We start from the raw sequence: 23,564 nt of genomic DNA, 5'->3' as shown, positions 1-23,564 counted from the left end.
AGGACTGGAAAATTTTAGTTGTGAGGAAAGATTGGAAAGGCTGGGTTTTTTTCCTTTGCAACAGAGGAAGCTGGGCCAGGGGCGGTGGGGGGAGAGGAGAGGAGAGGAGAGGAGAGGAGAGGAGAGGAGAGGAGAGGAGAGGAGAGGAGAGGAGAGGAGAGGAGAGGAGAGGAGAGGAGAGGAGAGGAGAGGAGAGGAGAGGAGAGAGAGAGAGGGAAACACCTTATTGAGGTGTATAGAATCATGACCGGTGCAGCACAGGCACGACTGGCAGAATGGCCTCCTGTGCTATAAATTCTGATTCTATTCTAAGTGAAGCAATAGTGAATTCTGACTGTATTGTGGAAGATATGACCTGCCCAAATCTGTGTGCGTGCAAGAGAGACCGGGAGGTGAAACTTGTCCTCAACCCACGGATCTGAGAATGAGCTGTGTGTGGGGAGGTGTCGGCTTTGGGACGGGATAAAGTAGAGAGTGGGGAACAATGTTCCCGTTTAGTTTTTGGGGGGGGCTGCGCGGCCCCTTTCAAAGTTTGTCACGTACGGTTTTTCCTATTTGAAAGTCGGTGAGCCGGTTGCGTGAGAGTTGGCGCGCTGCGCGGCCGTGCAACTTAAATGTAACATTGGCGGGCAACAGTGATTTGTGGGATGTAAATGGCCAGGCGAGGTGGTTTGTACACCGAGGGTCTGAAGGGTACTTGGTGAATGTGGAGTCTGATTCAAGTGCTGCGCTGCACCGTGACTTGTGCTCGCTGATGTATTCTGGTTTGTGTCAGCGCTCCTGCTGTTTTGTATATATGATTATGTTAATGAAGTCTTTCCTCCGCAGATTGCTCTGCGTGGGCGGGTAATCGAGGAGTTGGAGACTGAAGCAGGAAATGTGGAAGAAGAATTGAACGACTTGCAGGAGCGAGCTGAAGACCATCTGGATTGCGATGGAGTGGAAGGTAATGAAAGAGAAGGGATTTCATACATTTATAAACCTTGCCACATTGAGCCCCCGGAGCTGGTTCCCCTCCTGCGACAAATGCAGCAACTCCTGCGACCCAAGTCCATGGGCGTCAGTCTCGCATCTCTCGACTCCTGGATCACTCCTGGACTCTGGCACTGCTCCCCCTTTCTCACAGTCTCCGTATCTCTGGTACTCCGCTGCTAGGTGTTCACTTGGGATGGGGCTCTGTGCTTGGGGCAGGTGCTGGACTTGCATTCTGCTGGTTGGAATGGTGGCATTGGCTGCTGTTTAAACAGGATCAGCCTGGACAGGTGGGTTTCAGTAGCTTTACGGAATGAATGGTAATGGGGTATGTGTTACATAGAAACATAGAAAATAGGTGCAGGAGTAGGCCATTCGGCCCTTCTAGCCGACACCGCCATTCAATGAGTTCATGGCTGAACATGCAACTTCAGTACCCCATTCCTGCTTTCTCGCCATACCCCTTGATCCCCCTAGTAGTAAGGACTTCATCTAACTCCTTTTTGAATATATTTAGTGAATTGGCCTCAACAACTTTCTGTGGTAGAGAATTCCACAGGTTCACCACTCTGGGTGAAGAGGTTTCTCCTCATCTCGGTCCTAAATGGCTTACCCCTTATCCTTAGACTGTGACCCCTGGTTCTGGACTTCCCCAACATTGGGAATATTCTTCCTGCATCTAACCTGTCTGAACCCATCAGAATTTTAAACGTTTCTATGAGGTCCCTGCTCATTCTTCTGAACTCCAGTGAATACAAGCCCAGTTGATCCAGTCTTTCTTGATAGGTCAGTCCCGCCATCCCGGGAATCAGTCTGGTGAACCTTCGCTGCACTCCCTCAATAGCAAGAATGTCCTTCCTCAAGTTAGGAGACCAAAACTGTACACAATACTCCAGGTGTGGCCTCACCAAGGTCCTGTACAACTGTAGCAACACCTCCCTGCCCCTGTACTCAAATCCCCTCGCTTTGAAGGCCAACATGCCATTTGCTTTCTTAACTGCCTGCTGTACCTGCATGCCAACCTTCAATGACTGATGTACCATGACACCCAGGTCTCGTTGCACCTCCCCTTTTCCTAATCTGTCACCATTCAGATAATATTCTGTCTGTTTTTACCACCAAAGTTGATAACCTTACATTTATCCACATTATACTTCATCTGCCATGCATTTGCCCACTCACCTAACCTATCCAAGTCACTCTGCAGCCTCATAGAATCCTCCTCGCAGCTCACACTGCCACCCAACTTAGTGTCATCCGCAAATTTGGAGATACTACATTTAATCCCCTCGTCTAAATCATTAATGTACAGTGTAAACAGCTGGGGCCCCAGCACAGAAACTTGCAGTACCCCACTAGTCACTGCCTGCCATTCTGAAAAGTACCCATTTACTCCTACTCTTTGCTTCCTGTCTGACAACCAGTTCTCAATCCATGTCAGCACACTACCCCCAATCCCATGTGCTTTAACTTTGCACATTAATTTCTTGTGTGGGACCTTGTCGAAAGCCTTCTGAAGGTCCAAATATACCACATCAACTGGTTCTCCCTTGTCCACTCTACTGGAAACATCCTCAAAAAATTCCAGAAGATTTGTCAAACATGATTTCCCTTTCACAAATCCATGCTGACTTGGACCTATCATGTCACCTCTTTCCAAATGCGCTGCTATGACATCCTTAATAATTGATTCCATCATTTTACCCACTACTGATGTCAGGCTGACCGGTCTATAATTCCCTGTTTTCTCTCTCCCTCCTTTTTTAAAAAGTGGGGTTACATTGGCTACCCTCCACTCCATAGGAACTGATCCAGAGTCAATGGAATGTTGGAAAATGACTGTCAATGCATCCGCTATTTCCAAGGCCACCTCCTTAAGTACTCTGGGATGCAGTCCATCAGGCCCTGGGGATTTATCGACCTTCAATCCCATCAATTTCCCCAAATTAGGGTGTTGGGGTGTGTACCCCAGTCCACTGGCACAAGTGCACCATTTACCACCACTTGTACCTTGCTGAGGCCCTGTCCCACTTTCTCTCTCTCTCTCTCTTCGGGGCTGAAAAAGCTGTGTTTCTGGTCTTTCCCCATAACTCTGAGCTCTGCTCCCAGGGATCAGTCGATGGACCCACTCTTTGGCTTTATTATCTTGTACCTTGATGACCAGAACCCGATGCGGTATGTGAACGGAGAGTCAGACCAGCTCTGGGCAGTTGATGCAAAACTTGTAATCCACTGATTTGGCCAGATAGAATCTCTCGATGTTCCAGTACAGAAACCAGCCATTCGGCCCTCTATCCCCGTGCTCCCTCTACGTTTTTAACATTCTACTTTTTCAAGAAATTATCTCATTCCTTTTTAACAGCATTATGGACTGGCAAGGAATTCCACATGTGAACCACTGTCTGAGAAGAATTTTTACTTAACTTCCTTTAATTTTTTTTTTTGTAATTCTCTTCAATTTGTGTTCTCTCATTACTATCTCGTGCAGCATTGCACAACTCGTCATAATCTGCTGGATAAAAAGCCGAGTCTGCACCTTTCCCATTGCTTTTATATCGTTTCTGCAACCGAGTCCCCAAAACTACCCAATACGCCAACTGTAGCCTCGCCACGGTCTGTTACAAGTTTAACATCACCTCCCTGCCTCATGTCTGGGTCTGTTGTAGAATAATTGATTGCCCTGATTTGTCAACAACCCCAATATCGTCGTATCATGTGACTACCAGGATGGTAGAAGGTGGACCTTTTTTCGTCCTGAAATTCCGCCTCCAAGCACCAAACCACGGATTCCATTTCCCTTTAAATGGCCTGATCTCACTGCGCTGACCCCTTTAATGACCTGTGTATCTGCACGCCAAGACCGCTCTACTCTGCTCCATTTGAAATCTCACCATTTTAGGTGTAGTTCTTGTTGCTTCCAAAATGTATTTCACATTTTCAATATTAAACTGCATCTGCCACCCGCCCGCCCTCCTCGTCTCCAGCGTGTGGAGATCAGGATGTACACAGGAACTGGAATTTTTAGACGGCGGTTGGGGTTGGGGGGGGGGGGGGGGAGGAGTTCATCTACCATCCTGGTAGTCACAAGATACGATGATAATGGAGTTGTTGACCAATTATAGCAATCAGTCTCTATTAACTAGTCTAGAACAGGCCCAGAAATGAGATGAAGAAAAGCACAGGTCCAAAGTCACCTGTTCCTTCCCAGCACGCTTTGCTCACCACATGTCGTGTCTCAAATTACTCATCTACTGCACCCCACAATGTTACCGTCTGAAAGAAATCTATCTAATTTGCATTTGAATTAATCAGTACTAACTGCTTCCACTGTCTCCCTTGGGAGCCTGTTCTACAGATTGACCACTCGCTGAAATGTTATTTTTCACAGATTAGTTTTGAATTTACCCCAGTTTAAGTGCAGGTCGCTCTCGTTCTATTGCCCTGGACAGGGTGAAACATGGTCGACATTATCTAGTCCCTTTTTTAGAATCCTAAAAGCAGCAATCATATAATCTCTAAACCATCTCTTTTCCAGTGAGAGGACATGCCCAATTTACAGAATCCCTCCTCGTGTGAAGGGTTAATATACCGTACTGAATTTGGGGAGAGTGTTATCCCGAATAAAAGGATAATATTCCCTGGTCTTGATGTTACTGAGTGTGAAGGGGTCATGCACTCTGTGCTCTACTGGTGTGTGGGGGAGGAGGTGTCCGCAATGTATCTGTTGCCTTTCACAGCAGGTCTCTGCCACACACATTAATATTCAGAGAGTGCTGTCACTAACAAAGCATTTCAACAATGAATGAATGTCCTGTGTTTAATAACATAAAAAATAGGAGCAGGAGTAGGCCATATGGCCTCTCAATCATAGTACCTTATGACTGTGATCAGCCTGTGTGTGAGTGTGATCAGCCTGTGTGTGAGTGTGGTCAGCCTGTGTGTGTGTGTGTGTGTGATCAGCCTGTGTGTGTGTGTGTGTGTGTGTGATCAGCCTGTGTGTGTGTGTGTGGTCAGCCTGTGTGTGTGTGTGTGGTCAGCCTGTGTGTGTGTGTGTGGTCAGCCTGTGTGTGTGTGTGTGTGGTCAGCCTGTGTGTGTGTGTGTGTGATCAGCCTGTGTGTGTGTGATCAGCCTGTGTGTATGTGTGTGTGTGATCAGCCTGTGTGTATGTGTGTGTGTGATCAGCCTGTGTGTGTGTGTGTGTGTGATCAGCCTGTGTGATCAGCTTGTGTGTGTGTGTGTGATCAGCTTGTGTGTGTGTGTGTGATCAGCTTGTGTGTGTGTGTGTGATCAGCTTGTGTGTGTGTGTGTGATCAGCTTGTGTGTGTGTGTGTGATCAGCTTGTGTGTGTGTGATCAGCTTGTGTGTGTGTGTGTGATATCAGCTGTGTGTGTGTGAGATCAGCTGTGTGTGTGTGTGTGAGATCAGCTGTGTGTGTGTGTGTGCGATCAGCTGTGTGTGTGTGTCTGTGAAAGTGAGACTGGGATCAGATCGGCAAATGTGTAAGGACAGTGCCTAGAACAATACCTATTGGTCCTGTTCGGCCTGATATTCTGCAGTAATCCTCCGATTGCCTATTACTTGTTAATATTATTCAGTGTGACATGCAGCCTACACATGGGGTTTCAGAGCATTCATTTCCATATTTTGATGTTCACCATTTGTCTCATTTACATAATTTATTTGTGTAGGAGGTGGGATTAATTTCCTCCCCCACTCTGCCTCAGATAGGCAGCAGAAACAGAACTTCAATAATCTGCCAAGGGCCGGGTGAAAATCTGTGACTCGCTGGAACTGAAAATACTAATTAACTGCAGCGTGGGAAGAAAGCGAAAGTCAGGAACGCTCTCCTGTTACCGTTGGTTAATGGTGGTTATTGCTGGTTAGTGGTAGGTAGCGCCCTGAACTGGAACAGATGGGATTCTTCTTTAGCCATCTCGATTACAAAAAAAAAACTGGGGAGTTAGAAATGTTAAGCTCTCTCTCTGGCTGTAATTGGCCACAGCTTCCACTGAAGCACCTCTGACACTGGATGTCCAGGACCCGGGACTGACTAATCACTTCCCTTATAGATGTGGAGCCGACTATTCTGATTGGTCTAGTTCATCGCTGTGATGTCCAGAGTTGAATAATCCAGGAGTGATTCCAGGTATATGTTGACTCACCTGATCTTATTTGGATCTGCAGTTTAGGCAGATCGACCTTGGGCAAGACAGGAGAGAGAACAATCATTGCCCCTGCTCCTGGTCACGGTCCAATCACCGGTGGTCATATGAACAATCGGACAGGTAAAGACTATTTAGTCTATCCAGCCTGTTTATCACAATATATACACTTTAAACCACCCAAAACCATGTGATCTGTGAGAGGCTAAAAAGCAGCTAAAAATCGTGCTGCGCTGATCCCTGTGAGAATTGGTGCTTGCATTAGATGAGGCAGTCATTGGGAGGATGTGGATGTGTTGAGTTACAAAAGCAAGGCTGAGACGTGAATGGTGATTAGTAAAAGTTCCAGTTGTGTAATTCTGGCTGCAGTCTTGTGCTCGAGAGCTGTGTTTGGGAGCTGCTGCTTGTGGAATTAATCTCATTGGCAATTTTCGAGTCCAAGTCAGGTTCATTGATTCTGTTCCCACGTTATGGATCCAGAGGAGAGCACGGGTTGTGTGAGTGAGGATCGGGTTCACCAACCCTGACACGTGAAACTAGTGTTGCCGAGTAAAACATTGCAAACAGGTGATGAAACTTGACATTTCTAACTTGTAATTCTTTTATTTTAGATGATTATGACATCGATTTGGATCAAGAGGCTGTAGCAGCTCAGGACAACCACTTTCCCCCAAATCTAGGTAACTTCTTCCCACCACCCATTAATCTGGGTAACCTTCCTCTCCCCCATCTCCTCTAACTATGGGTGACTCCGGTTCCACCCACTCCCCGCTGTTTCTCTGTCCGTAATTAGATTTTCCATCTGTAATTGCAGATCCTGTTGGAGAAGCTGAATGCGTGAGTTATGAGGAGCTTGTCAGACGGAATGTGGTGTGTAAATATTAATGAAACATATGTCTTGTTTTAGCATCCTTTTCTTCAGTCACTATACGGGAATAGTTAAATATCTAGCTGTATTTAAAATCTATGTCCCAGCCTAAATCAGTCCAACTGTTTTGAGGGCAGTCCGGTCGGGGTTCTGAACAATGCACGTTGTATGATCGTGTGTCGATGGAGCCACAAGTTCTAATCCAGGAAGCCCTGACTAGTGATTGAGAGACCTGAGCTTTATGGAGAGAGCTGGAATCTTCAGCAAGCAATGGGTTCCAGCAGTGATGCACAGGATAGATCCAGTAGCTAAACATTTTAAAATTTATTCTTGGGATGAGGGCATCGCTGACCAGGCCCAACGCCGCCCCCCAACAAACTGAAATTCATTGTAGCAGTTTGGTACGATTGAGTGGCTTGCAAGGCCACTTTAACAGCCAATTAAAGTCTCCTTACTCTACTCTACAGGGGGAACAGTGTCATTGGGAGTCAAGGGATAATATACTCCTACTGTAATGTACAAGGGCAGTGTTGGGAATACAACAGTAAATATGCCCCTTGCTATGTGCAGTCTACAGGGAGAACAATGTTATTGGGAGTACAGGGGTAATACAGCCCTTACTATGCCTTCTATGCAAGGGGAATAATGTCTGGAGTACACGGTTGCTTTTGCTGTTGCAGTTTGCTTGCGTGCTCTTGTATATAAAGCTGGGCCTCGCGTTGTACACTCCGATCCTGGATACATGGCAGTTCCACCTAGCGCGCTGATTGCTGGATTAAGCTGTTCCAACATTGACCCATTCTTGTATTCCAGGAGCTGTTTATCGCTAACTCCCAGCAGTACGCCCAGGAGACGGCGCTATCAATCCGTGTGAGAGACTGGGAGGAGAAGATTGGCCCAAGACTGGAAGTACAGGTTAGAGTGATTCGCTTGGGCCTAATGCAGTGAGAAATATTCTGGGGGTTGTGGCGATGATTCACAAGGTTGATTCCCAAGACAAAGGGGTTGTCTTATGAAGAAAGGTTGAGCAGATTGGGCTGATACACACTGGAGTTTAGAAGGATGAGAGGTGATCTTATTGAAACTTAAAAGATTCTGAGGGGGCTTGACAGGGTACATGCAGAGAGGATGTTTCCCCTCATGGGGGAATCTAGAACTAGGGGGCCATAGTTTCAGAATAAGGGGTCATCCATTTAAAACTGAAATAAGAAGGAACTTCTGAGGGTCGTGAATCTTTGGAATTCTCTACCCCAGAGAGCTGTGGAGGCTGGGTCGGTGAATATATTTAAGGTGGAGATAGACATGATTTAAGGGAGTCGAGGGTTATGGGGAGCAGGCAGGGAAGTGGAGTAGAGTCCATGATCAGATCGTCCATGATCAGATCAGCTATGATCTATTGAATGGCGGAGCAGGCTCAAGGGGCCAAATGGCCTACCCCTGCTTCTATTTCTTAGTATGTTCTTATGATGGGAGATTACTTAGTTCCAGTCTGACCCATCAGAAATGCTATGAGCCCTCCTTCAGTCTGCTGCTGCTGTGTGTTTGCAGCATTTTCAGCTTTTATTTCTGATTTCTGTAGGTTCTGTAGGTTATTGCTGTAGGTTCTCTGCTCTGAAACCTTGTTCTCTTTTCCATTGTGGCAGTTCTTCGAAGGGCTGGCTGGCGGGGGGGCGGGGGGATCGGTAACTAGTAAGATGGGGTGAGGGATGAAATGAAACATTCCCAAATATAAACTAAACAGTAGAGCATAGGACAAATTAAACTAAAGGAGGACATAGATAGTTAGGGAATAAAGAGAGTTTATAGAACAGGAGTGTAATAAGATGGTTAAAAATAAAGTGAGAGGAATTGCTATTAAAAATGAGTTAAACTGTCTGTACAGCAATGCATAATAAAACAGGAACTGGAGGCAATGCTACGTTGTGAGGAACCAGATATAGTAGGGATTAGACTGGAACTATGAGCCCACCTTGACATGGCTACAGAAAAATCAGGATTGGGAATTAAATATTGCCGGGCATAACCTATTTAGAAAAGATAGAGGGGAGGAAAAGGGGAGGTGGAGCAGCTGTACTTATTAGAGATAACGATGATAGTAGATAAAAGTGAGGCAGCTATCAGTAAGACAAATGGAATCCATGTGGATAGAGATAAAATATAATAAAGGATCAATCACACTAATGAGGGTGGTCTACAGACCACCTAATAGTGGAAAAGAGGTGGCAGAAGAAATATGCAAACAAATTAGGGAAATGAGTACAAAAAACATAATGATATTCATGGACTACCCTGAAATTAATTGGCCAAAAGAGGCAAGTAAAGCAGATGAGGGATTGGAGTTCCCCCATAGAGTGTAGGACTCCTTTCTAACCCAGTATGTAAGAAGCCCAACAAGGGACAATTTGCTACTGGATCTAGTAATGGGTAATGAACCAGAGCAGATAAGAGAAGTATAAGTTGGGGAACATCTAGGCAACAGTGACCATAATATAAGAAAACTTAAGATAATAATGATAATGGAGACGTAATTACTTTTGGGCTCTCTAGGCTGCCTGCGTGGCTGTGGGCTTCCGACTCGCCCTGAGAGCACGCCGACCCCTGCCAACAGAGCCACACAGCTCCGCTTCCCAGGCATGGAGCCACTTGCTCCAGGCCATCTCCGTGGCTCTTAACCACCCCGAGAACTCTCTTCCTTGGGAGAGGAAACCGGTTCTATTCTTCTTCTTCAATACAATCTTGGCTGGTGCCTATGTAATATGTAGTTGCACGTTTAGCTGTGGCCACATTTTTAGTCTTTTCTGCCTTTGCCTTTGTTCTACAAGCTTTGTATTTTTTTTATACTGTTATTTGCATTGGCCAAATCTTTATCTTTTACTATGGCATGTGGTATCTTGGCAACTAGTCGCAAATCAGGGTATGAGCATTTTCTTACTCTGGGTATTTATCATTCTCTGCCTTTGCATTTCCAAACTTACTGTTGTCATAAATAGAGACAAGATTAAGATTTTCCCTTTCCTCCACTATTGCTATAACACTAAAAACCTAAGCGAAAGGATGCTGGGATAGATTGACCATTTAAATCATTCTAAAGTTTGGGGTGGGGGAATGATGCGCAATACTGAGTAGGTCCGCAACAAATTACAAGAAGACATTAATAAACTTTGACAGCATCTCCCAAACCCGTGACCTCTACCATCTAGAAGGACAAGGGTAGCAGGTACATGGGAGCACCATCACCTTCAAGTGGCACTCCATGCTGACTTGGAAGTATATCATAATTCCTTCATCGTCGCTGAGTCAAAAACATGGAACTCTCTACCCAACAGCACTGGGGGAGTACCTTCACCACACGGACTGCAGCGGTTCAAGAAGGCGGTTCACTACCACCTTCTCAAAAGTAATTAGGGATGGGCAATAAATGCTGGCCTTTCCAGTGTCGCCCACATCCCATGCATGAAATTTTAAAAAACTTGAAGAATGGGCATATAATTGGCAAATTAATTTCAACATAGTGTAAGTATTACATTTTGGACAGAAAAATTAGGTCACATATTACTTGGAAAATAAGAATCCAAATGCTAGAGGTGCAAGGGGATCAGGATGTACAAATACACGCGTCACAAAGCTGTGACGCCAGTCAAGAAGGCCATATCTAAAGCAAACCAAGCACTAGGGTTTATTTGTAGAGTGATAGAATTGAAAAGTAGAGAAGTTATGTGAAATCTATATCGAACCTTGGTTAGACCACACTTGGAGTACTGCGTACAGTTCTGGATATATAGAGACTCTGGAGAGGGTGCTCTCAAGGATGAGACCAGAACTGCGAGGTTATACCCATCAGGAAAGGATGAACAGGCTGGGTCTCTATTCCTCTTGAAAAGAAAAGGCTGAGGGCTGTTCTAATAGCAGTCTTTAAAATTATGAAAGGTTTATAGAGTAGACTGTGTTTGCACTTGTGGGAGAAGCAAAACTAGAGGGTGTTGATATAAGATAGCCACAAAGAAATCAAATTGGGTAAATAAGTTTCTTCTGAATTCCGACAGTGGTGAGAATGTGGAACTTGCTACCACAGGGAATGGTTGAGGCGAATAGTATAGATGTATTTAAGGGGAAGCTAGATAAGCATATGAGGGAGAAGCGAATCGAGGGTTATGCTGATAGTTAGATGAGGAAGAATGGGAGAAGACTTTAGTGGAGCATAAATGCCGGGATGGACTGCTTGGGAAGAATGGCCTGTTTCTGTGCTGTTATATTCTCTGTAATTCTCTACGCAGAAAAAACAGATTTAAGATCATTGTCAAAGTCAGGGGACAGATGAGAATTGTTTTTACACAGCAAATTGTTACAATCTAGAATGCACTACCTGAAATGATGGTGGGAGCAGATTCAATTATAACTTTCTAAAGCGAATTGGATAAATACTTGAAGGGAAAATATTCCTGGGGAATGGGACTAATAGGATAGCTCTTTCACAGAGCCGGCACGGGCACAATGGGCTGAATGGCCTGTGCTGTATGATTCTACTCTGACTGCCCTTCCTTTCCACATTCTGACCAACTACAACGTGCCCATGATGTTTAATTTCCTGCAGGAGGAGCGAGCTGCCTTCGACATCCACGATTATGGGGATAGAATTATGAATGCGTTTGACTACGTCAGACAGAGGCGTTCGTTTGCGAGCATTGTGGCGGGGAAGGAGTCGTTCGAGGTGTGTCGATATATGCTGGCCACACTACAGCTGGTGAGTGTGCTTGCCAAGGGGTAATGGGATCAGACAAGAGCCCAGGGACTTCAAACAGCCACCAGCACAATAACATCCTCCAGTGTTAATGTAGTGTTTGAAAGGAAACTCCGTGCTGGGGAACAGAGAACACCTCATAAATCAGACAGATGTGGGGTACAGACCCAGCTGTAGTAAATGGTTCAGATAATTCTGTGAACAAAGATTGAGAAACATGTTGTGAATCGGCACTGGTTCGAAATGGAATCTCCCATGAGTGACATTTCAGGTGAATCGTGGCACTGAGCGGCTGGATTAGTCGTCACTCTGTACAAGTATTTTATTGGTTCCCTTGAGAGACCAGCTCCATGCCAGCTTTGCTCGCTGGTAACACTCCTGCCTTCGAGTCAGAGGTTCGAGTGCAGCACTGCCTGAGGGGCAGTACTGAGAGGGCGCAGATGAGCTGGAGGGGCAGTGCTGAAGGGGTGCTGCACTGCCTGAGGGGCAGTGCTGAGGGTAAGTTTAGAGCTTGTGATGGTTCAGTACTGCCCCTCAGGCAGTGCAGCACTCCTTCAGTACTGCCCCTCAGGCAGTGCAGCACTCCTTCAGTACTGCCCCTCAGGCAGTACAGCACTCCTTCAGTACTGCCCCTCAGGCAGTGCAGCACCCCCTCAGTACTGCCCCTCCACCTCATCAGCGCCCTCTCAGTACTACCCCACTTTTTGAAGATGATCAGGGAGTTTGCCTGTCAATCATCTCATTACTGCTGTGGGATGGGATAGATCAGCCCCTTGTTATGCTCCATTACTGGGATGGGTTATTTTTTGCTTCAGTACGCTCATAATTTGCCCATTTTCTTCCCTCTGCTGAAAACATTGATAGTCGCTGGACTGCTGTGGAGGGTTGAGATCACCTGTGGTAACTCCTGCTTGTGGGCACTTCAGGTGTGCACCTGTACAGAGCGAGTGAACAGTATATTCAGTGCTGCCCCCACAGACCAAGCAGTCTCTCTCCAACTGTTGCTACTTCGGTGCCGACTCTGGCTGTCCTGCACTGAGTCAGTGGTGGAATTTAGCTGCCGGGTTGGGATTATTTGCTCACCTGCTGACAGTGAGATCTGTTCCTTTTCCTCCACAGGCCAATGACTACACTGTGGAGTTATGGCAGAAAGACGGGCTGTACGAATCGGTCGACACGATGGAACTCACCCTGTTGAGCAAAGTAAGAGCTCACGATCGGTTCCGGATGTACATGGCTCCATCCATATCCAGTAAATGAGAACACTCTCAGACCTTCACTCAGCTTTCACAGCTCTGGAATTGCAAACTCGACCTCCCACCCATCACCCATGGCCATACTTGGAGAGGGCTGCATCTATGCCTGCTTGCTGCATAGTAGCAAGTGTCCCAGGCATTGACCAGTAATGTGTATGTTGCCGAGATCGTCACGTTTTGGTGGAACTTCTACTTTTCACTGCCCCCACCTCCCAAAAATACAATTCCTGGAATCTGATTTGAATTACTCTGGATTCTTCCTATTTATGGTTATATATTCTGCTGTGTTCTGTGCAGTTCCTGTCCCAGACTGTCTTTATATAACGTGTGTGTTTTGGCACAGGGTGGGGTACAATTCACTTGGCTGCTCCCTGTACAGTGTTTATGTACAAACCGGTTCCATTAACAATCTCCAGTTGCTTTTAACTTTGTCCTGAGTGCAGATTTTTAGCCTTTTGATAAAATTACCTTCCACCCAGTGGATGAAGCAGGTGAACTTTGGATTGCTGATGGAAGTGGTGTGTTTGGATTTGTCTCCTGGAGTGTCGGCCTGGATCACATGCTCACGTTATGGAGTGGGGCTTCAACCCACTATCTTTTGATTGAGGCAAAAATGTTTCCAAGTGAGCCAAGCTGACACTTGCTCTACTTGTTGAGAGGTTATCAGATTTGGGAATCTCTTCAAACAAGTTCTAACCTGATGACTGGTGTAACTTTGTAAAGTGAGGAGCTTGTCTGTTGCATTTGATTTGGGGGCAGAGTTGTTGGTGAATATTTCCTTCACTCCAGCCTTTTTTAAAAAAAAAAATCTTCAATTTTGTGTATAGAAAAAATGATTTGTAATTATCTTTCGAGACCTCTTCCCAGGCTCAACTGTTGACTGGAAGGATGGGAGCCAGTGTGCCATGTGTTGGGGATCACTCGGATGGTCTGAATGGTGCTGTGCGGGGTTCACTAGGATGGCCAGGAATGGTGCTGTGTGCCATTAAGTACACACTCGTATTCGTATAAAGTGCAGGATTTTTAAATGTACAAACATATATTTCTGTATAAGGACTGCAATAAACTTGCAATTCACTCGCACTGTCTGTGTTTGAAACTTTTTATAATCAATTTGGGATTGGAAGATCTGGGAAAATGGGCCACTGTCCAGGGAATTCCTGCTGGATACTGTGTACAGGATAGAATATTTTGCTGACACTAATCAGTCACACACACTGATTGAGTCTCTGACGGAGGAGCCACAGAGTTCCTGGCCCAGAAAATAACAGCTGGGAGTTGGGGGTGTGGAAGTGGAAATGTTAAAATAAATAAAGACACATATCCAAAATAAAAGGAACTTGTTTTCCCTACTGGTGCAGTGCCAGTAAACCTTTCTCCCTCTGGTCCAGTGTCTGTCAGTAAACCTTTCTCCCTCTGATGAAGTGCGAGTGAACCTTTTGCCCTCTGGTGCAGTGTCAGTGACCTACACTTCCAGGGCAGCAAACAAGGCTGCATCTTCCTCAGCTCGAGTCCTTTCACACTCTAGCTGAGCTGTACTGCTCAAATAAAATGTATTAAAATGAAGGAGAGGTGTCGCTGATTTATCCATTATTGATGAACTATCACTGCAGTAGGGGGTCATGGGATGACACTGAGGGTAAGTGACGCTGAAGAGCATTATGGAGCAACGCACCCTGGGGCAAAAGGAGCAAAACTCTTAATGGAGCGGAGAGACGGAGCGATCGACTGAGTGGATATAGAGATGGGTGAGTTTTTTAAATTCATTTTTGGGATGTGGGTGTTGCTGTCAAGGCCAGCATTTATTGCCCTTGAGAAGGTGGTGGTGGTCTACCTTGTACAGCTGAGTAGTTTACTAGGCCGTTTCAGAGGGCAGTTAAGAGTCAACCCTGTGGGGTTGGAGTCCCATATAGGCCAGACCAGGTAAGATTGGCAGATTTCTTTCCCTAAAGGGCATCAGTGAACCAGATGGGTTTTTATTTCATTAACTGAATTTAAATTCCCCAGCTGCTGTGGTGGAATTTGAACTCATGCCTTCAGCTCATTAGTTCAGGCCTATCCCTAAAGTGAGGATACAGAGATCATTAACTGCGTGTGGATACAGAGATTGATAAGTGAGAGGGACACAGATTATTAACGGAAATGATATTGTTAACGGTGAAAGTGCAGCTGGATAGGGCCAATAAAAAGGCAAAAGGGATTCTGGGTTTTATAGAAAGGGGATCAGCTCAAAACTGGGCATCCAACAGCAGATGAATTGTGTACCACCACAACCTGTAACCTCATGGCCTGGCATATCCCTCACTCTACCATTACCATCAAACCAGGTGACCAACCCTGGTTGAAAGAAGAATGTAGAAGAGCATGACAGGAACAACATCAGGTGTGCCAAAGAAAGAGGTGCCAACCTGGTGAAGCTACAACACAGGACTACATGCATGCTAAACAGCAGAAGCGGCATGCCTTAGACAGAGCTGGGCAATCCCGCAACCAATGGATCAGATCAATGCTCTGCAGTCCTGCCACATCTAGTCGTGAATGGTGGTGGACAATTAAATGATGGTGGAGTCCAGCATGTGAGTGCAAAAGACAAAACTGAAGTGTTCGTAACTATCTTCAGCCAGAAGTGCTGAGTGGATGATCCAGCATGGCCTCCTCCTGATGTCCCCACCATCACAGATGCCAGTCTTCATCCAATTTGGCTGAGCGCACTGGATAAGACAAAGGCTATAGGCCACGACAACATCACAGTTGTAATGCTTAAGACTTGTGCTCCAGTAAGAGCTGTGCCTCTAGCCAAGCTGCAACACTGGCATCTAACGAAAGTAGAAAACTGCTTCATTAGGAGTCATACCTTGCACAAAGGAAGGTGGTTGTTGGTCAATTATCTCAGCCCCACTACACTGCTGCAGGAGTCCTAAAAGCAATGTCCTAGGCCCAACCATCTTCAGCTGTTTCATCAATGACCTTCCCTCGATCATAAGTGGGGATGTTTGTTTGCATGGTCTAGAGTCTTAACCATCTTACCATTGTTGAAACTCCCACCATCAACATCCTGGGGGTCACCATTGAAACTTAACAGGACCAGTCACATACGCTGGGCATTCTGCAGTGAATGACTCGGCTCTTGACTTCCAAAAGCGTCCTCGTCGTTGTCGTCCTCCTCCTCCTCCTCGAACGAGGGTGACCCCAAGGTCACAGATGTTTTAAAGAAGGACCCGATGTTCCAGTCCTGAACTCCAATTGAGGGGGTGGAAGATGCCGGTGCGTGGATTTTTTTTAACGTGTGGTGACCATTGCACGCCAGCCACCACACGGGCTTGACAAAGCTAGGCCTTTGTCTAGTGGCAAGGGTTAATTAACCAGGACGACTGGAGACCTGCTCTGCTGCACGACCTAGTGAGCACACACATCACAGTGTGCGCTGGCCCCTCTGCTCTTCTGGGCCCCATACCCTCATTCACCGCTCCTTCACCACACCTCCGCCACGATCTCCCATCACACCAAACCTCTGTCACGATCACCCACCAAATCTCAGCCACTATCCCTCTCGTCACTCCTCCACCCCAATCACTTGTCGCAAGTCCGCCACGGCCTTCCTGCTCCTCTACTGTACCAGGGCTCCGCCGATGTTCCTGTCCACTCACCAAATGGCGATTTGGGTCCTGATGACGACATCCAGTTCACCACCTACAAGGCACAAGTCAGGAGTGTGATGGAATACTCTCCACTTGCCTGGATAAGTGCCACCTTAAACACTCACGATCAACTCCATCTGGGATAAAGCAGCCCATCCCCCACCTTAAACATTCACTCCCTCCACCACCAATGTGCCGTGCCTACAATGTGCACCATCTATAAGATGCACTGCAGCAACTCGCCAAGGCTTCTTCGACAGCACCTCTCAAACCTGTGCCCTCTACCACCTAGGCCAAGGGCAGCAGGCACATGGGAACACCACCACCTCAGAGTTCCCTTTCAAGTCCCTCCCTAACAGCACAGAGTACCTTCACCACACTGCAGTGGTTCAAGAAAGGTGCCTCACCACCACCTTCTCAAGGGCAATAAATGCTGGCCCTGCCAGTGATGCCCACATCCTGTGAATGAATTAAAATATAAAAATATGGTGTTATTGAGTTTGGACGTGGGTAAGGCCACAGCTGGAGTATTGCATAGCTTCTGTGCCCCATTATAGAAACGGAATTCGAGCCAGGGAACGGGGACTGAAAATTCAGAAGAATTATATCATGCGTGAGAAAATTGTTATTTCACTGCATCATAAAAGTTCAAGGGGAAAGGGATCTAATCAGAGGCTTTCCGAACTGGAAGCGTTTACAACGATTTCTATTGGTTTGTGAGTCAGTAACAAGGGTCATTGACAATCGCAGAATGATACAGCACAGAATGAGGTAATTTGGCCTCTTGTACCTGTGCCCGCTCTTTGTAAGAGCTATCCAATTCGTCCCACTCCCCTGCTCTTTCACCATAGCCCTGCAAACGTTTCATTTTTAAGCATTTATCCAATTCCCTTTTGAATGTTACTGTTGAATCTGCTTTCGCCACCCTTTTCGACAGTGCATTCCAGATCATACCTCGCTGCATTAAAAACATTCTCATGTTGGCTCTTTTGCCGTTTAACCTTTCCACCGGATACAATTTCTCTTTATTTATGAACACCAGTATCAGATCTCCTCTTAACCTTCTCTGCTCTAAGGAGAACACTAGCTTTTCCAGTCTCCACAGAATTGAAGTCCCTCATCCCTGGTACCATTCTAGTAAATCTTCTGTGCGCCCTCTCCAAGGCCTTGATACCTGCCTGAAGTATGTTGCCCAGAATTGAACATGATACTCCAGTTGGATAAGTATTTGAAAAACTATAAAAGAATGTGGGGAAGGGGCAGGAGAGAGGGATTGGAGTTGATGGCTCTGGTTGAAGTGAGGGGCTGGATGATGCCCTTCTGTGCTGTCATTTCTGATTTTATAACTATGATAACTTGGTTTCGTTTGGAAATTTCAGCAGCGAGATGCAGCACGACAGGTGGGTCAGAGTTTAGAAATACAGCACCATTTGAACGCAGGCCCAATATTTGCTTTAAACAGTACACCCAATTCCAACGAGGATCTGGTGGGAACTCTCTGCCACCACACACCTGGCAATAGCAATGTTGCCTCAACCTTGAACTTTTACATAATTCACCATTTTACTTCACGTTATTTCATATCTCAGTTTATTCTGTGTACAGAGTCTGGATGAAAACAACCATTATATAAATGTGTCACACACTGGTCTGGTCAAGTTCACATTGATAATGTTGGATTTGTTACATTCAGGGTTCTATTGCGATTTATTAAAATAACTTTCTTTTTGAAGTGACAAGATGTGGAGAGTGTTGGAATACCTGGACATCCCGTCCCTTAGGGAACGCACTCAAATCTGCATAAATCGTGCATCACACTACCTTGGGGAATTGTTCCATTTCGAATCCAGGGCTCCAAAGGCGTGAAGGAGAGCTGGGTGACAAATTACAGCCTTGGATTGTATATCTGTGCTGGGTGCCACAGGCCTGCTCCACTCCTGGTTCTTCACATTCAGCGACCAGTGATTTCATGTTAAAACACTGGGAAAATTACATCTTCTGCCGATTGGGTCGAGACCGCCCATCTTTTTGCTGTACACAGTCAGTAATTGTGATTGGTTCCTGTATGCACTGAAGCTTTGACTCAACAAATCCCTGTCTGACCAATAAGCTGCCTGTTTTTAAAAGTCTGTTCCGTACAGGAGCCGTGAACTATTTACCACTTCAACTCTCAGGGCCCATTGAGTGCACTGTATCCCTGTTGGGTAGATATAAGGAGTGTGTTGTAATGACCCGTTCACATGATTAACAAACTAGCATTAGCACAGGAGTCACAGAGCAGGACTGAACTGACCTCTCCCCAGAGCCAGACAAGCCCATCTACTCCAGCATCGATTTAAATGAATAAACAATCATTCCGACACTTGGAAACACTCGCCCAGCGAATGTGTTAACTACTTGGTGTCTACTTGTTCTTGGAGGTTAAAGTACAACAACAACTTGTATTTATATAGCACCTTTAACGTAGTAAAACGGCCCAAGGCGCTTCACAGGAGTGTTTTAAGACAAAAATAAATGACACCGAGCCACACAAGAAGAAATAATGGCAGACTTGGTCAGAGGTAGGTTTTAAGAAGCGTTTTAAAAGGAGAAAACTGAGGCGGAGATATTTAGAGAGGGAATTCCAGAGCTTGGGGCCTAGGCAGCTGAAGGCACGGCCACCGATGGTTGAGTGATTATAATCACGGATGCTCAAAAGGGCAGAATTTGATGAATGCAGACATCTTGGGGGGCTGTGGGGCTGAAGTAGGTTGAGATTAATATTCTACTTTAGCATAGGCCCATTCCATGAGATTAGAGTGGAATTTATTAGGGGGGTACTCACCCCCACTCACTCGTGTAACAATATGCAAGCAGCAGTGACTGGCGTTCACACGTCGGTTGCTGAACCAATCAAGCACTGAACTGCAAGTCAATATCCAGATTTATTACAAGCATTGATTGAAGGATCATTAATCATCACATACATACAGAATGATATTCCATCCCACCAGCTAAAGCAAATCTGGTAACACGTGGTTACCGCCAAACCCTCCCGTTTGATGCAGTTTGGGGTGTGGTTTGGCCGAGTGAGAGCATTAGGTTGTGTGCGCGGGTCGGGACAAAGGTCCTGAAGCATGTTTGGTTGGGGGGGGGGGGGCGGAAGTATCCTTTAACAAATTCCATTCCAGTAATTGACAAACATTCTCCAATAACCTCCCATTACTCATCAACTGAAGAGTTGAACATAGGTTTTCATATGGCTGCGGATACTCTCAGCGATTTCCTGGTCACTTTTGTTCCTGTTGTAGTAATCGGTGAAAAGCCCGTCTGGGTTGAGGAGATAGATGATGATGGTGTGGTCCACAATGTAGTCATTGTCTTCGTCCTTGGGACCGGCGCTGTAATACACGCGGAACGCCTTCCCCAGCTCCTTGATCTGTTCTGGAGTCCCAGTCAGCCCTATCATGCGAGAATGGAAGTCCTTGATGTACCTCGCCATCTCCTCCACCCCGTCTCTCTCTGGATCGACCGTGATGAAGATGGGTTGGACTGGAGCTAGCGCTCGGTCTTTGTCCAACATCTGCACCACGCTGGATATCTTGTCCAGCTCGTCGGGGCAGATGTCGGGGCAGTGGGTGAACCCGAAATACAGCAGCACCCACTGGCCAAAGAAGTCCCTCTTGGCTCTGGATCTTCCAGTGTGATCCAGTAGGTTGAAGTCGCCTTGACCCAGTGCCAACTTCTTCAGCTGCTCCTGTCGTCGCACCTTCTCCTGCTGCTCTTTCTCCAAGTGGACGTAGAACCACAATCCCATTATTACAGCCCCGAAGAGGCACGTCACCATGAACTTGGTCCACAGGCTTATTTGTGGGCTCCCAGCAGATCTCCCGGAGCTTCTGTCTGAGGAGGATTGCGAGAACAGTCTGTGGGTCAAGAGGGTTAAACTGCCTGGAGTAACACACACAATTCTGGGAGCTGGATGGCAGATGCTGAGCAAACTGTGGGTCCTCAATAGCCTTCCCTCGGCTTGGAACTGCAACTTCTTTCTCATGTACTGACTTGTTGCTTCAGGGATTATCAGAGGAACTAATTGCACACTTTCCAATGGACCATTCACATGAGCTCCAGTGGAACAATATAATGGGGTAGTGCCCATGTGGTCCAACACCTCTTGGTTACATTCAGTCAATACAGACCCAGACTGCAAATGCCATCCCTTTCTTGCACTGAGCCTGTGAGCTTTCGCTCTGAGGTGCCTGTTACTCAAGCAGCTGATATGTCTCAGGGCCGCTCCGCCACCTCTGCTCACACCCTCACTCCAACAGGCTGTTGGCTTCAGGAAGCTACCACAGAGCAGTACCTGCCCACATGAAATGTGGACCCTCGACCTCACAAACATTCCAGCACACCTGGAAAAAAAAGCGCATGTCACACTCAGTAACACAATAGAGAAATACCCCCTGACACACTCAGTAACACACTGGGGAAATACCCCCCTGACACACTCAGTAACACACTGGGGAAATACCCCACTGACACACTCAGTAACACACTGGGGAAATACCCCACTGACACACTCAGTAACACACTGGGTAAATACCCCCTGACACACTCAGTAACACAATAGAGAAATACCCCACTGACACACTCAGTAACGCACTGGGGAAATACCCCACTGACACACTCAGTAACACACTGGGGAAATACCCCACTGACACACTCAGTAACACACTGGGGAAATACCTCACTGACACACTCAGTAACACACTGGGGAAATACCCCACTGACACACTCAGTAACACACTGGGGAAATACCCCACTGACACACTCAGTAACACACTGGGGAAATACCCCACTGACACACTCAGTAACACACTGGGGAAATACCCCCCTGACACACTCAGTAACACACTGGGGAAATACCCCACTGACACACTCAGTAACACAATAGAGAAATACCAAACTGACACACTCAGTAACACACTGGGGAAATACCCCACTGACACACTCAGTAACACACTGGGGAAATACCCCACTGACACACTCAGTAACACACTGGGGGAATACCCCACTGACACACTCAGTAACACAATAGAGAAATACCCCACTGACACACTCAGTAACACAATAGAGAAATACCCCACTGACACACTCAGTAACACACTGGGGAAATACCCCACTGACACACTCAGTAACACAATAGAGAAATACCCCACTGACACACTCAGTAACGCACTGGGGAAATACCCCACTGACACACTCAGTAACACACTGGGGAAATACCCCACTGACACACTCAGTAACACACTGGGGAAATACCCCACTGACACACTCAGTAACAAACTGGGGAAATACCCCACTGACACACTCAGTAACACACTGGGGAAATACCCCACTGACACACTCAGTAACACACTGTGGAAATACCCCCCTGACACACTCAGTAACACACTGGGGAAATACCCCACTGACACACTCAGTAACACAATAGAGAAATACCCCACTGACACACTCAGTAACGCACTGAGGAAATACCCCACTGACACACTCAGTAACACAATAGAGAAATACCCCACTGACACACTCAGTAACACACTGGGGAAATACCCCACTGACACACTCAGTAACACACTGGGTAAATACCCCCTGACACACTCAGTAACACACTGGGGAAATACCCCACTGACACACTCAGTAACACAATAGAGAAATACCCCACTGACACACTCAGTAACACACTGGGGAAATACCCCACTGACACACTCAGTAACACACTGGGGGAATACCCCCTGACACACTCAGTAACACAATAGAGAAATACCCCACTGACACACTCAGTAACACAATAGAGAAATACCCCACTGACACACTCAGTAACACAATAGAGAAATACCCCACTGACACACTCAGTAACACACTGGGGAAATACCCCACTGACACACTCAGTAACACACTGTGGAAATACCCCACTGACACACTCAGTAACACACTGGGGAAATACCCCACTGACACACTCAGTAACACAATAGAGAAATACCCCACTGACACACTCAGTAACATCCACTCTCCGGCCTCCATCCCCGGTCTCTGACCCCCCCCCCATGTCCTCTTTCTGTTTCACTCCCCGATCCCGGGCCTCAATCCACCATCTACCCGCGAGCCTCTCCGCTCCTCGATCACCGGGCCCCGCGCTCTCCCTCCATCCCTCTCTCTGCCCCGGCGCCCCGCGGTTTCTCACTCCCCCTCTCCCCTCTCTCTCCCCTCCCCCGCGGTTCATTACCCGGCAGAAACACTGAACTGCAGGTCCCAGAATGCTTCTTGTCGCGCATGCGCGGAGTGAGAGACGAACAGACCCGGATGCAAGAGGTCAGAACGGGAAAGGAGAGAATGACCCTCAACCCCTATCCTCAACCTCCACCCCCTGGATATTAAGGGAATCAAGGAATATGGGGATAGTGCAGGAAAGTTGAGTTGAGGTCGAAGTTCAGCCATGATCTTATTGAATGGCGGAGCAGGCTCGACAGACCGAATGGCCTGCTCCTGCTCCTGCTCCTAATTCTTACGTTCTAACCCCCACCTTCAAACCCATCTCTCAACCCCCTCACCCTGACCCTCCCTCAACGTGAACTCCCCCCTCACCCCAAACCATCCTCACCCTGAACACAGTAATGCCAACCTCACTGTCTCACAAATTAATCGACAAATCTTCAAAATACTGAGATTTGGTACAGAAATCATGACCCGACACCGCACTGACCTTTGCTCCCCGACAGAAACCATATTCCACGACCTTTACTCCAGAACAGGAAGCGCATTCGGCCGTCACCAACCGATTACTGAGATAAGACAATGGCCCTGAAATCCCGGTCCTGTGGGCACTCGCCAGAAAATGGCTAAAAAGATTCGCACCTACCTTTTCTTGCTGTGCCCACCAGAGATCCCGGTCC

General features: G+C 46.8%; 2 protein-coding genes across 4 annotated transcripts in view; one reads left to right on the top strand and one right to left on the bottom strand.

Annotated features, from left to right (window-relative positions):
- Positions 1-14,078, top strand: part of ncaph2 (non-SMC condensin II complex, subunit H2) — a 40,753-nt gene extending 26,675 nt beyond the window's left edge. For both annotated transcript variants that reach the window (XM_070897290.1, XM_070897291.1), the window contains 6 exons: positions 829-946; positions 6,747-6,815; positions 6,950-7,005; positions 7,817-7,918; positions 11,595-11,744; positions 12,861-14,078. In XM_070897290.1, the coding sequence (XP_070753391.1) occupies positions 829-946; positions 6,747-6,815; positions 6,950-7,005; positions 7,817-7,918; positions 11,595-11,744; positions 12,861-13,001 (636 nt within the window). In that variant the 3' untranslated portion in view covers positions 13,002-14,078. The remainder of the gene's footprint in view (positions 1-828; positions 947-6,746; positions 6,816-6,949; positions 7,006-7,816; positions 7,919-11,594; positions 11,745-12,860) is intronic.
- Positions 14,079-18,219: 4,141 nt separating this feature from the next.
- Positions 18,220-22,935, bottom strand: sco2 (synthesis of cytochrome C oxidase 2). 2 transcript variants are annotated; one of them, XM_070896611.1, is made up of 2 exons: positions 22,898-22,935; positions 18,220-21,026 (listed from the first exon to the last, which is right to left on the bottom strand). In XM_070896611.1, exon 2 carries the CDS (start codon positions 21,014-21,016, stop codon positions 19,844-19,846), a length of 1,173 nt encoding a protein of 390 aa, XP_070752712.1. In that variant the 5' UTR covers positions 21,017-21,026; positions 22,898-22,935; the 3' UTR covers positions 18,220-19,843. The 2 variants fall into 2 exon arrangements, with proteins under 2 accessions (XP_070752712.1, XP_070752713.1); XM_070896612.1 differs by lacking the exon at positions 22,898-22,935 and adding an exon at positions 22,771-22,788.
- Positions 22,936-23,564: the final 629 nt, after the last annotated feature.

Source organism: Pristiophorus japonicus, chromosome 13, assembly GCF_044704955.1.
Source record: "Pristiophorus japonicus isolate sPriJap1 chromosome 13, sPriJap1.hap1, whole genome shotgun sequence".
In the NCBI taxonomy this organism is placed as follows: domain Eukaryota; kingdom Metazoa; phylum Chordata; class Chondrichthyes; family Pristiophoridae; genus Pristiophorus; species Pristiophorus japonicus.
The sequence above is the reverse complement of the archived record's forward strand: the minus strand, read 5'-3'. Positions and strand labels throughout refer to the sequence as shown.

Coding starts and splice junctions, on each gene's coding strand:
- sco2 (XM_070896611.1), bottom strand. CDS start 21,016: ATGTTTGTGAGGTCGAGGGTCCACATTTCATGTGGGCAGGTACTGCTC.